Here is a 14,041-nt window from a genome sequence, read left to right as displayed (position 1 = left end):
ACCGGCAAATCAAGCCTGGGATGATGCTAGATCTCTAAATTTTGCATGTTGCTTAAATTCATTTTTGATGAGATATTTCCAAAAATAGTCACTTCCACATCAGTAGCTAAGGAAAACATATGGATAACTGCAGGTGTTTCTAAGTCCTCCCAAACACTTAAATTTCTCAGTTCTTTACAAAAGCACTAAACTAATCCACAGACACAAGATTGTTATCGCAGGTATAATAAAAATATACAGGAGGCTATAACTATCTGCAAAAAAATCAATAACAAAATAAAACAGAACAAAGAAAATAAAAGCAAAGTAGTATGAGACATTATTAACTGGAAAAGTCAGACACAAGTATAATAACATACAAATCAAAGATGAGGGTAGAATAACAGAAAATCCTCAGGAATTGGCAAATTTTATAAATGGCTATGTTTCTGGTATTGCAGAGAAATTGCAACAAAATTGCCTAAAACACATGTAGAACCCACAATGACTTGCACAGCAAGCACAACGGCTTTTTTTCCCACAATGAAACTTGAAATCAGGAGGCCAACATATACGTTTAACAATAAGAAGTCAGTAGATACAGAAGAGGTTCCAGTCTCTATTCTGAAGATGTGCATAGACAGCAAACAAGCCCCATTAACGAACATAACAAATGAGCCCAGAAACAAGGTTTGCGATGTAGAAAATTACAGGCCAGTTTCACTACCGTCTGCATTCTCAAAAACAATTGAATCAATCATGGCAGATAGACTAATGAGTTATATAAGCATATAGAATAATTTTAATGAAGTAGAGTTTTGTTTCAGAAGTGGGAGAAGTACAATATTGGCCACAATAGAGTTCACAAAAGTGATACTTGAAACTCTTGACAAGGATGAGTTACATGCATCGGCCCCTTACTGAATGTTTCACCAAGCACAAAGTCCCAATTGACTGAAAAAAAGTGCAAGTTACTCCTGTACATAAGAAGGATAAAAGAAACGACCGGCAAAATTACAAACTAATATCCTTAACACTGGTTTGCTGCAGAATTCTTGCCCTTTTCTCACACGATATCCTGCAAACCATGGATGAATGGCAACAGGCAGAATCCATATTCTTAGCTTTCCAGACAGTGTCCGACACAGTACCCCGCTGCAGACTGTTAACAAATGTACGAGCATACGGAATAGGTTCTCACATATGTGAGTGGCTCGAAGTCTTCTTCAGTAACAGAAACGAGTATGCTGTCTTTCTACATCTACATCTACATCCATATTCCGCAAGCCACCAGACGGTGTGTGGTGGAGGATACCTCGAGTACCTCTATCATTTCTCCCTTCTATTCCAGTCTCGTATTGTTCGTGGAAAGAAGGATTGTTGGTATGCCTCTGTATGGGCTCTCATCTCTCTGATTTTATCCTCATGGTCTCTTCGCGAGGTATACGTAGGAGGGAGCAATTGACTCCTTGGTGAAGGTATGTTCTCGAAACTTCAACAAAAGCTCGTACCGAGCTACTGAGCGTCTCTCCTGCAGTCTTCCACTGGAGTTTATCTATCACCTCCGTAACACTTTCGCGATTACTAAATGATCCTGTAACAAAGCGCGCTGCTCTCCGTTGGATCTTCTCTATCTCTTCTATCAACCCTATCTGGTACAGATCCCACACTGCTCAGCAGTATTCAAGCAGGGGGCGAACAAGCGTACTGTAACCTACTTCCTTTGTTTTCAGATTGCATTTCCTTAGGATTCTTCCAATGAATCTCAGTCTGGCATCTGCTTTACCGATGATCAACTTTATGTGATCATTCCATTTTAAATCACTCCTAATGCGTACTCCCAGATAATTTATGGAATTAACTGCTTCCAGTTGCTGACCTGCTATATTGTAGCTAAAAGATAAGGGATCTTTCTTTCTATGTATTCGTAGCACATTACACTTGTCTACATTGAGATTCAATTGCCATTTCCTGCACCATGCGTCAATTCACTGCAGATCCTCCTGCATTTCAGTACAATTTTCCATTGTTACAACCTCTCGATATACCACAACATCATCCGCAAAAAGCCTCAGTGAACTTCCGTTGTCATCCACAAGGTCATTTATGTATATTGTGAATAGCAACGGTCCTACGACACTCCCCTGCGGCATACCTGAAATCACTCTTACTTCGGAAGACTTCTCTCCATTGAGAATGACATGCTGCGTTCTGTTATCTAGGAACTCTTCAATCCAATCACACAATTGGTCTGATAGTCCATATGCTCTTACTTTGTTCATTAAACGACTGTGGGAAACTGTATCGAATGCCTTGCGGAAGTCAAGAAACACGGTATCTACCTGGGAACCAGTGTCTGTGGCCCTCTGAGTCTCGTGGACGAATAGCGCGAGCTGGGTTTCACACAATCGTCTTTTTCGAAACCCATGCTGATTCCTACAGAGTAGATTTCTAGTCCCCAGAAAAGTCATTATATTCGAACATAATACGTGTTCCAAAATTCTACAACTGATCAACGTTAGAGATATAGGTCTATAGTTCTGTGCATCTGTTCGACGTCCCTTCTTGAAAACGGGATACCTGCACCTTTTTCCAATCCTTTGGAATGCTACGCTCTTGTAAAGACCTACGATACACCACTGCAAGAAGGGGGGCAAGTTCCTTCGCGTACTCTGTGTAAAATCGAACAGGTATCCTATCAGGTCCAGCGGCCTTCCCTCTTTTGAGCGATTTTAACTGTTTCTCTATCCCTCTGTCATCTATTTGATGGTCTTTGATGGTGAATGTTCATTAGAGACAAGGGTATTGTCAGGAGTGCCCCAGGGGAGTGTGACAGTACTGCTCTTATTCTCTATATACATAAATGACCTGGATGACAGAGAGAGGAGAAATCAGCAGCTGTTTGCTGACACTGTTGCAGTGTACTAGAAGGTGTCATTGTTGTGTGACTGTAGAAGAATACAAGATGACTTAGACAAAATTTCTATCGATTTGATGAATGGCAGCTTGCTCTAAATGTAGAAAACTGTAAGTTAATGCAGATGAGTGGGAAAAACAATCCCACAATGTTTGAATACAGCACTAGTAGTGTGCTGCTTGATACAGTCACACTGGTTAATTGTCTAGGTGTAATGTTGCAAAGTGATATGAATGGAACAAGCACAAAGGACAATAACAGGGATGGCAAATGGTCGACTTCAGTTTATTGAGAGAATTTTAGGGAAGTGTACCTCATCTGTGAAGGTGACTGCATACAGAATACTAATTCTTGAGTACTGCTCGAGTGTTTGGGATCCCCATTGGCTCAGATTAGAGGACGACATCGAAACAATTCAGAGGTGTGCTGCTAGATTTGTTACTGGTAGGTTCAATCAACGTGCAAGTACTACAGAGATGGTTCATGAACACAAACAGGAATTCCTTGAGGGAAGACGACATTCTTTTCACAAAACACTATTGAGGAAATTAAGAGAACCGGCATTTGAAGCTGACTACAGAACGATATTCTTAAATTTATGCAAGGCTTTTGGCCTGTTGACCACACTATACTACTAAACTAGCTAGAAGCACTAGATGTAACAGGAATATCAAACAAGTGGTTACAGTCTTACCAGGAAAACAGAGTGCAAAAGATAGAGATAGTTTACACATCTGCTGATGATAAATTTTTAGTAAAACAATTATCACACAAGAAACATACAAGCATTAGTGTGCCTCAAGGTAGAGTACTGGGTCCAACTCTGCTCTTAATATGTGTCAGTGTTTTCCAGACATATAACACATGGAATAAAAGTTCTCTTTGCTAATAACAGCAACATTATAGTGACTGATAAAAGACAAGAACTCCTTGTAGAGAAAGCAAATGGAACACTGAAGAATGTTTAAAATTGGGCAGTATGTAATAAATTGACCTGGAACATAAATAAAATTAATAGCACGCACTTCAGCACAAAGAGGGAAAACAACTCTATTGCACTAAGTAACACAAATTTTTTGAGGTTGATTACTGATTGTCAATTAACATAGATGAACACAGAAAGATACTGGTAAAAGATTTAGGTGTTTCTGAATCATTTCAGGCAAATGCTGGAATGGTCCCCATGAACATTTTGGACTATTTACTTCATTGTATTGTGAAGAAAAATCGTAGATCATTACAGGATGCAATCTGAATGAATAAATAAATAAAATAATACAAATAAACATGTTGTCAAACATCCTACAATTTATATAAATCTGTATGGGAAAAATTTAAAAATGAAGAATTGTTGGCCTTTCCACAACTGGCAAAATTGCACTACTTTGCTACAAACTGAGGGAATGACGCTCACTGAAAATTCACAGTATTTTAACTCTACTGCAAGTTTTCAATCCCCAGAACTTTTTGTCATTTGTGTACATCAGGAAAGTAAACGCTCATACATAATATTGGTTTCGTCTTTCTTTTTGCTTTTCTGCCTTTCCCAGCACGAATGGGATGGACTACCATGAATACATTCCCCAAAGTATCATATAGGAGGAATGGAAAAAAAAAAAAACCTGCACCGAGGTGGAAAATTGATAGTATACTTCATCATGACAATCCTCCCAGTCACGTAGCAGTTAGTGCTAAGCAGTTTTCGGCCATAAACAAAATGACAATTGTTTCGCACCATCCTACTCACTGGAAATGATCTCCTGTGACTTTTTCATCTTCACTTTAATGAAAATGGATGTAGACAAGACGAATTTCCAGAACAGAGGAGAGACAGAAAAAAACTGCCAAACATATACAAAAAATATCATTACAACTACAAGAATTCCAACTTAATTGAATCTTCCATGTAGGTGGCAGTTAGTCAGTTGATTTAAAACAGGGGTCAACTGAACCTACCAACAAAGTATGCAACATGACTGGGGGGCAATATTTACTTTCAGGAGATAAAATTTGTAGTACATGTACATCAACATCTATATTCTGCAAACCGCTGTGAAGTGCATTGCAGAAGGTATGTCCCACTGCATCAGTTAATAGGGTTTCTTCCTGTTCCATTCACATATGCAGCATGGAGAGAATGATTGTTGCCGGCCGGAGTGGCCGTGCAGTTCTAGGCGCTACAGTCTGGAGCCGAGCGACTGCTACGGTCACAGGTTCGAATCCTGCCTCGGGCGTGGATGTGTGTGATGTCCTTAGATTAGTTAGGTTTAATTAGTTCTAAGTTCTAGGCAACTGACGACCTCAGAAGTTAAGTCGCATAGTGCTCGGAGCCATTTGAACCATTTGAATGATTGTTTGAATGCCTCTGTGCATGCTGTAATTATTCTAATTTTACCCTCACTAACCCTATGTGAGCAATACATAGGAGATTGTAGTATCTACATCTACATCTACATCTACATCTACATGTCTACTCCGCAATTCACATTTAAGTGCTTGGCAGAGGGTTCATCGAACCACAATCATACTATCTCTCTACCATTCCACTCCCAAACAGCATGGGGGAAAAACGAACATCTAAACCAGGGGTCAACAGTTAAAGCTGGTTCTTGAAATTTTATTATTAGACTTTCTCATGGAAGTTTACATCTATCTTCAAGAGTCTTCCAGTTCAGTCACTTCAGTATCTCTGCGACACACCCCAACAGATTAAACAAACCTATGACCACTCGTGCTGCCCTTCTCTGTATACATTCAATATCCCCTGTTAGTCATATTTGGGATGGGTTCTACATACTTGAGCAATATTCTAAAACCAGTCACACAAGTGATTTATAAGCTATCTCCTTTGTAGACTGAGTGCACTTCCCCAATCTTCTACCAATAAACCAAAGTCTACCATCTGCTTTATCCATTACAGTGTTACACCCAGGTATTTGTATGAGTTGGCTGCATCTATTATCAGTTGCTCTTTACATCCTCATGCTCCTTTGCAACAGCCTTTTTGTTCTTCATTTATAATTTTGTTCTGTGTTGTATGTGTCATTAATTTCTGTGTAATGACTGAAGTTAATATTTTGTATATTGTTGGTAGGCATGTTATGGGGCAATATTTAGCTGGGTTTGCTGTGTCTGCTTGATCTTTAGGTTTCAGATAGGTTATTCCATGTGTAAGTGTATCAGGGAATGTGTATGGGTCTGCAATGTAACTGTTAAATAATTTAGTTAGTTGTGAATGTGTTGAGGTGAACTTCTTTAGCCAGAAATTTGCTATTTTATCTTTTCCAAGGGGTTTCCAATTGTGCGTAGAATTAATTGCTCGGGTGACTTCATGTTGCAAAATTACCACTTCAGGCATTTGTGGTATCATCTTGTATGTGTCTGTTTCTGCTTATATCCACCGTGCATGTCTGTTATGTTGTACTGGGTTTGACCATATGTTGCTCCAGAAGTGTTCCATGTCTGTTTTGTTTGGTGGATTGTCTATTTTAATGTGTGTGTTGTCTATTGTCTGGTAAGATCTCTTTTGGTTTGTGTTGAATGTTTGGTTTTGTTTCCTTCTATTTTCACTTTTTTTGTATCTTCTAAGTCGTTTGGCCAATGCTTGTAATTTTTGCTTCTTTTCATCTAATTGCTCTATCGCTTCTTGTTGTGAGATTTTACCTAACCTTTTTCGTTTTTTGTCTGATATTTCATTTCTTATAAATTGTGTTAGCTGTCCAATGTCTTTTCTAAGTTTTTCTATTCTGATCTGTAGCCTGTGTTGCCATGCTGGTTTTGTGGGTTTCTTCTGTGTGTTGGTTGGTTCTGATCTCTGCCTAGTGTGTATATTTAGTGTAGTGAGTGCTCATATATAAACCAGTAGTTGTAACTCTTCCATAGTTGTATTTTCATTTATTTTGTTGTGTATGATTGTGTTGATTGTTGTTGTTGTTGTTGTTTCGACTTGTGGGTTATTTGGTGGCCTATGCAAGAATGGTCTAATGTCTGTATTTGTGTCTTTGTATTCTATATATGTCAGCTGAAATTTTTCTTCTATATCTAACATGTGTGTCACTTCGTGTACTATTTGTGCTTGTTCTGGTGGGTGTCTTAAGATTTCGTTTTCCTCTGATTGTTTAATTGATGCGTGATGTTCTTTGTTTGTTTGCTCTGGGATGTTTGAGTCCATTACTGTATTTTCTTCTTCTTCTGACTGTACATTATTTTGTTCCAGTATTTGTTGTTTGATGTTTTCTAATTCTGACTGGGGTATCCTGTTATTTTTTATTATTACGCGGATCTGATCAGCTAGTCGTTGTTCTGTTAAAAATTTTAATTCTGGGTATCTGATAATAAATGTTGTGTATACTTGTGATCTGTATCCAGTTGTGTTGGTTCCTAGGTTTGTTGCTTGGTAATAACAGAACATGAGGTGTCGATTAACTTCATCTGACCATCTCATCATCTGTCTATGTTTTCCTTCTAGGGTGGTTGCAGGAAACATATCCTGCAAAACACCTCTATTTGGATTTAAATCATTTTCCAGTTGGCTAGCAGTGTCGTTACCATTGCGGGCGGGCATAGGGATCAAACGTCGTCCCCGACCATGACGGCGCTTGTCCGAGACTTCTTTAGTTCCGTCCTGAACCAACTAATCACACTAAAAGGGGGGTTAGCCCTATTAGTGGTTTGTTCTTTTCATCGCCTTTTACGACTGGCAGAACATACCGGAGGCCTATTCTTTTCCCGGGCCTCCACGGGAATTATTATTATTACTAACAAAGTTAAATAAAATAGGGGGAGTTTGTGTTCTAATGGAGTTTCACTGCACAAGGATGTTGGGATGTAAGAATGTGCTGGAGGGAAGTTCCAGTCTCAAAAGTTTAGGGAAACTTGGATTGAGTGAGAAGACTCAAGTAGCTGGAGTGATGTAGGAGACACTCAAGTCATGCTGTAAAAGTTCAGTAACCGGGTACAGGGTATGGCCATTCATGGACTCAATCAGTATACTGACAGTCGCTGCTACATACACTGCTGCACAGGAGACACACGGTAATTGGTTAATAACATGCATGGCTTTGGAAGTTGCTCTGCATTTGACATGATATGTTTTAGCAGTGGTGGGACTGAAATAGGCCGAGGGTGAGTGCAAAGGAGTAGGTTTTATAACAAAAACAACTTCAGGGGTGGAGAAAAGCACAGAAAAGAGCTGTCAGCTGCAATTATCTAGCCCTTCAACGTATTCTAGTAGCTTGACAATCTCATGCACATAACTTCTATTATCATACAAATTCCATTTTCCCTTCTCTTTTCTTCTTTGTCTTTTTTGGGTTCTGTACCTCAGTCAATCGAAACAGGACTCCTATAGGATTACTCTGTTGTCCATCTGTCTGCTTGTCTGTTCAAGTGTCTGTCTCACCATTCAAAACCGTTTCTCTCTCAGGAATGGGTAGACTTCTCCAACTGAAATTTATGTCACGTACGAAGGTATGTAGCCCCTTGGCAGAGTAGAAAATGTAAGTTTCTAAGTCAATGCAGTCAAAAGGTATGGCCATTTATGTCACATATTTTGATACTCATGAACTCATTCACTGAAACCTATAGGGTACTACCATTGACCTAGAATCATTATAGCCAGCAAAAAGCAAGGTTTCACAGTACAAGCAAATGAAAAATTCCAAGAACTGTTAATTTGTAACTATACACAAAAAAATTGTCATTCGTTATCAGACTGTCTGTCTGCCCTTCTGTTATGACCCCTTTTCCTCAGGAATGGGTAGACATGATCTTGCCTGTCTCATATCAGACACAGGCAACAATAAGTGAGATTTTTTATTCCCTTGATGAGTGAACTATCTATATACATCACTAAATTTGTATGGAACCTTCGCGAATCCTACTAGCACTTATCTGGATTTTTTCATCATGATTATTATTATTATTATTATTATTATTATTATTACTGTTCATTTCATCATATTCTTTATTTATTATTACTTATTTAATTATATTCTTTATTGTTACTCCTTTTTTAACTTTGCTGTTTCGGTCATCAACTCTAAGGTTGCTTTGTCGCTATTCTCCATTATTGTTGCTTTCCAGCTACCCTGCTCACTTCAGGAGCACTTTGTCATCATTGACGATTGGAATGCGGTTGTCGGGGAAGGAATAGGAGAAAGTACTATGGGAGAAAATTGCCTTTGCAGTAGGAATGAGAGAGGAGAAAGACTAACCGAGTGCTGCAATAAATTTCAGATGGTAATAGTGAGTAATCTGTTCAAAAATCACAAGAGAAGGACGTATATTTGGAAAGAGTGGGGGACACTGGAAACTTCCAGATGGATTGCATCACGTTAGACAGAGATTCCAAAATAAGATAATGGATCATAAGATGTACCTATGTGCAGGTATACTCTCAGGTTACAATTTAGTAACGATGAAGTATAGACTGAAATTCAAGAGAATTGTCCAAAAGAATCAGTGTGAATGGAAGTGGGATATTGAACTACTGAGGAATGATGAGGCATGTTTAAAGTTTGCTAAGGACATGGATACTGCAATAAGGAGTGGAAATCTCTAAAAACGGCAATCACAGATGTTGGACAGACAAACATAAGTGTAAGGAAGGAAACTGGGTAACAGGTGAAATACTTCAATTGATCAGTGACAGAATGCAGTACAAAAATGTAGGGGGAAAGGCAGGAATAAAGTAATATAAATCCTTTAGGAGTGAAGTAAATAACAAAGGCAGGGCAGTTGAGGTGAAATGGCTGCAGGAAAGATGTGAAGAAATCGAAAAAATGGATGATCTTTTGGAGGACTGATTCAGCATATAGAAAATTCAAAGCAACCTTCAGGGAAATTAAAAGCTAGGGTGGTAACACTAAGAGTGCAATGATAATTTCACTTTAAAATGCAGGAGAGAGAGCAGATAGGTGAGGGGTAGCACTTGCCTGATGACATGTGAGAAGAAGAAATTTGAGTCAATATGAGTGATATAGGGGATCCTGTATTAGAGTCAGAATTTAAAACAGTTCTGGAAGACTTGAGATCAAATAAGGAAGAATGAATAGATAACATTCCATCAGAATTCCAAAAATCATTGGGGGAAGTGGCAAACAAATGACTATTCAAGCTGGTGAGTAGAATCTATGAGACAGGCAACTTAGCATCAGACTTTCAGAAAATATTACCCACACAGTTCTGAGAATAGCAAGGGCAGATATGTGCAAAAACTATCGCACAATCAGCTTAACATCTCATGCAGCCAAGATGCTGACAAGAATAATATACAGAAGAACAGTAGAGAAAATTGAGGATTTGTTAGATGATTATCAGTTTGGCTTTAGGAAAAGCAAAGTCATCAGAGAGGCAGTTCTCACTTTGCACTTGATAATGGAAGCTAGCTTAAAGAAAAACCAAGACAATCTTATAGCACTGAGACACAATGGGATTGTCAACCCAGACAAAGCATTCATCAACGTAAAACGGTGCAAATGTTCAAAATTCTGATAAAAACAGGAGTAAGCTACAGAGAAAGATCGGTAATACACAATATGTACTAGAACCAATAGGGAACAAAAGATTGGAAGGTAAAGAACAAAGTGCTTGGTTTAAAAAGGGATTAGTCTTTTGCCCCTACTGTTCAATACATAGGCCTGCATCAAAGAAGCAATGACAGAGCTAAAAGAAAGGTTCAAGAGTGGAATTATAATTAAGGATGAAAGGATATCAATGATACAATTTACTGATGACATTACAGGATCTGCTGGATAGAGCAAACAGTCTAATGACCACAGAATATGGATTTAGAGTAAACAGGTAAAAGACAAAGGTTACAAGATGTATCAGAAATGACAATAGCAAGAAATTCAACATCAAAATTGGGGATCAAAAATTTAAGGAATTGTGCTATCTTGGATAAAGCAAGGATGACATAAAAATCAGATTAGCACAGGCAAAGAGGGCATTTTTGACCATAAGAAGTCTACTTGTATCAAACATGGGCCCTGATCTGAGGAAGAAACTTCTGAGAATATACATTTGGAGCACAGCACTGTATGTTAATGAATCACAGATAGTATGAAAACTGGTACACAACACAATTAAAGCATTTGAGATGTGGTGTTATTGAAGAATATTGAAAATCAGATGAAATGATAGGGAATGAGATTCACCACAGAATCGGCAAAGGAGGAACATACTGACAAGAAGGGCTAGGATGATAGGGCATGCGTTAAGGTATCAGGGAATGACCACTATGGTACTAGAGGGTACGAATTATGAGAGATCTGAATACTTTAAATTGAGCACATAGGGTGCAAGTGCTACTTCGGGGATGAAGAGGTTAGCAGAGGAGAGGAATAAAAAAAAAATAAAAAAAAAAAAACCACAACCAACTTCCTGACACAATACCATGTGTTGTACTGCCGACAATGCCACATATGCTAGTCCCTGGTCTGAGCTAAGATAACTTTAGTCATTCCCACACCTTTTCCACAACACAACTTTTCACACATTTAGCAATTACATCGAATAACAATGGGAATTTACTCATGATTAGCATGTCATCCACCACTGTGACATCCAGGGAGCTACTCATGAACTTTATTGTAATATCCATAATTAACAAAAATATGTAATAATATCCACTACTAACAAAAAATATAAAATTAAATCAGATGATTATTCAATACAGACTGTTGGGCCTGACCAGTGACATAGGAAACATGGAACAAATACCATCAACAAATAGCAACTACAACATGATATCAGTAGCAAAATTTTGAAATGGAATAAGCTACAGATCAGTCTGTCACCAAAACTAGTTCTTTTCAGTTGTATAGTACTTGGATTTGACAGCTCGGAACCAAACTGTCACCATTCAGTGTAATGTATACCTTGCACTAGGCTAGAGATCAGTCTGTCACCATAATGAGGGTGTTTCCTCCTCCCCCCTCCCCCCACACACACACAATCATTGCCTTCACCAACCAACAGTAAAACTTGGGCAAAGAGGAATATTTAATATGAGTTGTCAGCTTTGAACACTGACAAAGTTAATGGTTGCTGTGCTGTCACCTTTTGGTGTGTATACTCACAATTTTGTTAGCAGTTGATGAAACCAACAAATGTACAAGCAAAGAAAAGTGGGTGTGGTGAGACTGATCTGTAGCTTAGCCTGATGATGTCTAGGTTAGGTTGGAGGTGGCAGTTTGGTTGTGAGTTGGCGAATCCAACGAATGTGAGAGTTAAAAAATCTAGTTGCAGTGAAAGACTGTTATGTAGCTTCGACCACTTGAAAAAAGTGCTACTGACATCACATTATAGTTGCCACATTGTTTACAGCATTTGTTGCAGGGTTCCTATGCCACAGGCCAAAGCCTTTGACTCATATTGAATACTCCTATTTATCCCAAAACTGTGAATATATAAAATATGACATCGCAGCAGCCATTAACAAACATTACATCACTGATCAAAGCTGACAACTCGTAGCACAGTATTTCTCTTGATCCATCACATCTCCAACACACACACAACAAACTGCACGAATAGTTCCAAACCTAAAAGCGAGTCTATTGTCCATAACTGCCAACATCAAAATATTTCACTAACAGATCAGGGGGAGAGGGTAATTTTTGTTCTGTGATGATACAATTAATAAAATTATACTAGATTTCCCATTTCTCTAATTTTAATATCCTAATACAGTACTGACAATGTAATGTTGGGATGCTGATTCATTTCAAACAGCAGAAACAAAGCACAAAGCACACTGGGTAATGTACATACACTTTACCAGGGCCAGTGACAAGGTGGAGTGATGTCTGAACGATGAAGACATGCCCTCTGCCAAGCATCTCATGGTGGTTTGCAGGATATAAATGTAGATGTAAAACAAATTTTATTATATTCTCTGTGTTGTTTATATTTTCTGTCTACAGTATCTGTACATGAATGTTGTTATGCTTAGTAACTGCAGGTAAGTTAGTTTTTTTTTATATGAAGTCATGACAAAGACAAGATCATATCTTCCCAAAATATGTGCTAAAGAAATACAATACCAATGAACTCCATTGTGAAATGAATAAGAATAGACATTTTGTTCTGGACATAAACAAGTCAAATCAGAAATATATACATTTGTATAACTAATGCAGTTGTGCTTACCTTAGTACAGCTTCCAAATGTAGCTGTCCTGAAACTGTGAGAAATACTTTAGAATCGAAATATGCTTCTTCTTCATTGCCTCCTGACTTTGACATTTCTTCACGTAACGTTTTGCTTTCAGGCATTACAAGAAAGACTTCTCCTGCACCTTCACAGTCATTAGCTGTTAATATTGGAGTGTGAATATATAGAAAACCAAGTTTATTGAAATATTTGTGTACAGTATGTGACACAGCTCCTCGCATCCGCAGGAGAGCACCAAAAGTAGTTGTTCTTGACCTTAAATGCAAAAACTGACGCACATAATCTGGCGGATATGATTTCCTGGCTGCGAATGGATAACCATCTGTGAAAACACAAGGCCCGATTACTTGAATATGACTCGCCGACAGTTCCAAATCACCTTTACTATTTGTTTTAAGTAATCCAGATGCTCTCACTGACGCTCCAAATGCCAGTTGATTTGGTTTGTCGCGGGTTGGAATCAAAATCTGCAATCTTTTTACACACGAGCCATCATTAATATCGACAAATGTCAAGTCCTTCATCTTCCTCAGGCCCTTTACCCATCCCTAAAATTATATCACAAAATTACACAAGCGTTTCAATGGTCATCAAATAGCTATTTTTTTATATTTTTATTTAGTTTGTAGGTTATAAGTGTATATGTTACCTGGACTGTCACACTAGAATCAACGGGTTTGGATGTTAAGACATCTGATATGCGTGATATGTGATGAATATAGTTCTTCACAACATTGCTACAGGCACCTGTTTGATACACGCGCCCCAAATAATTAAACAACAATACTGACATTGCCGGCTTTGCGAAACAAAGACGAATCGATAGTAAACAGATGACAGGTTGCAAACATACACCACGTGTGTCGCGTTAGGTCACTGGAAACTACAAACGTGGGATGTGTTTGGGTAGTGAGATGTTAATAGCGACGAAATGCTGTACCGCGTAGTTTCAAAATTATCACATCG

At 38.4% G+C, this 14,041-nt stretch overlaps 1 protein-coding gene across 1 annotated transcript in view; it reads right to left on the bottom strand.

Annotated features, from left to right (window-relative positions):
* Positions 1–13,868, bottom strand: part of LOC126187515 (probable asparagine--tRNA ligase, mitochondrial) — a 77,631-nt gene extending 63,763 nt beyond the window's left edge. Inside the window, exons 1-2 of the mRNA XM_049928648.1 lie at positions 13,725–13,868; positions 13,052–13,623 (exon numbers count right to left, since the gene is read on the bottom strand). Coding sequence (XP_049784605.1) covers positions 13,052–13,623; positions 13,725–13,868 — 716 coding nt within the window. The remainder of the gene's footprint in view (positions 1–13,051; positions 13,624–13,724) is intronic.
* Between the last annotated feature and the right edge of the window lie 173 nt (positions 13,869–14,041).

This window comes from Schistocerca cancellata, chromosome 5 (assembly GCF_023864275.1).
Source record: "Schistocerca cancellata isolate TAMUIC-IGC-003103 chromosome 5, iqSchCanc2.1, whole genome shotgun sequence".
NCBI lineage: Eukaryota > Metazoa > Arthropoda > Insecta > Orthoptera > Acrididae > Schistocerca > Schistocerca cancellata.
Note: the sequence above shows the minus strand (reverse complement) of the source record. Positions and strands in the feature narration are given on the sequence as shown.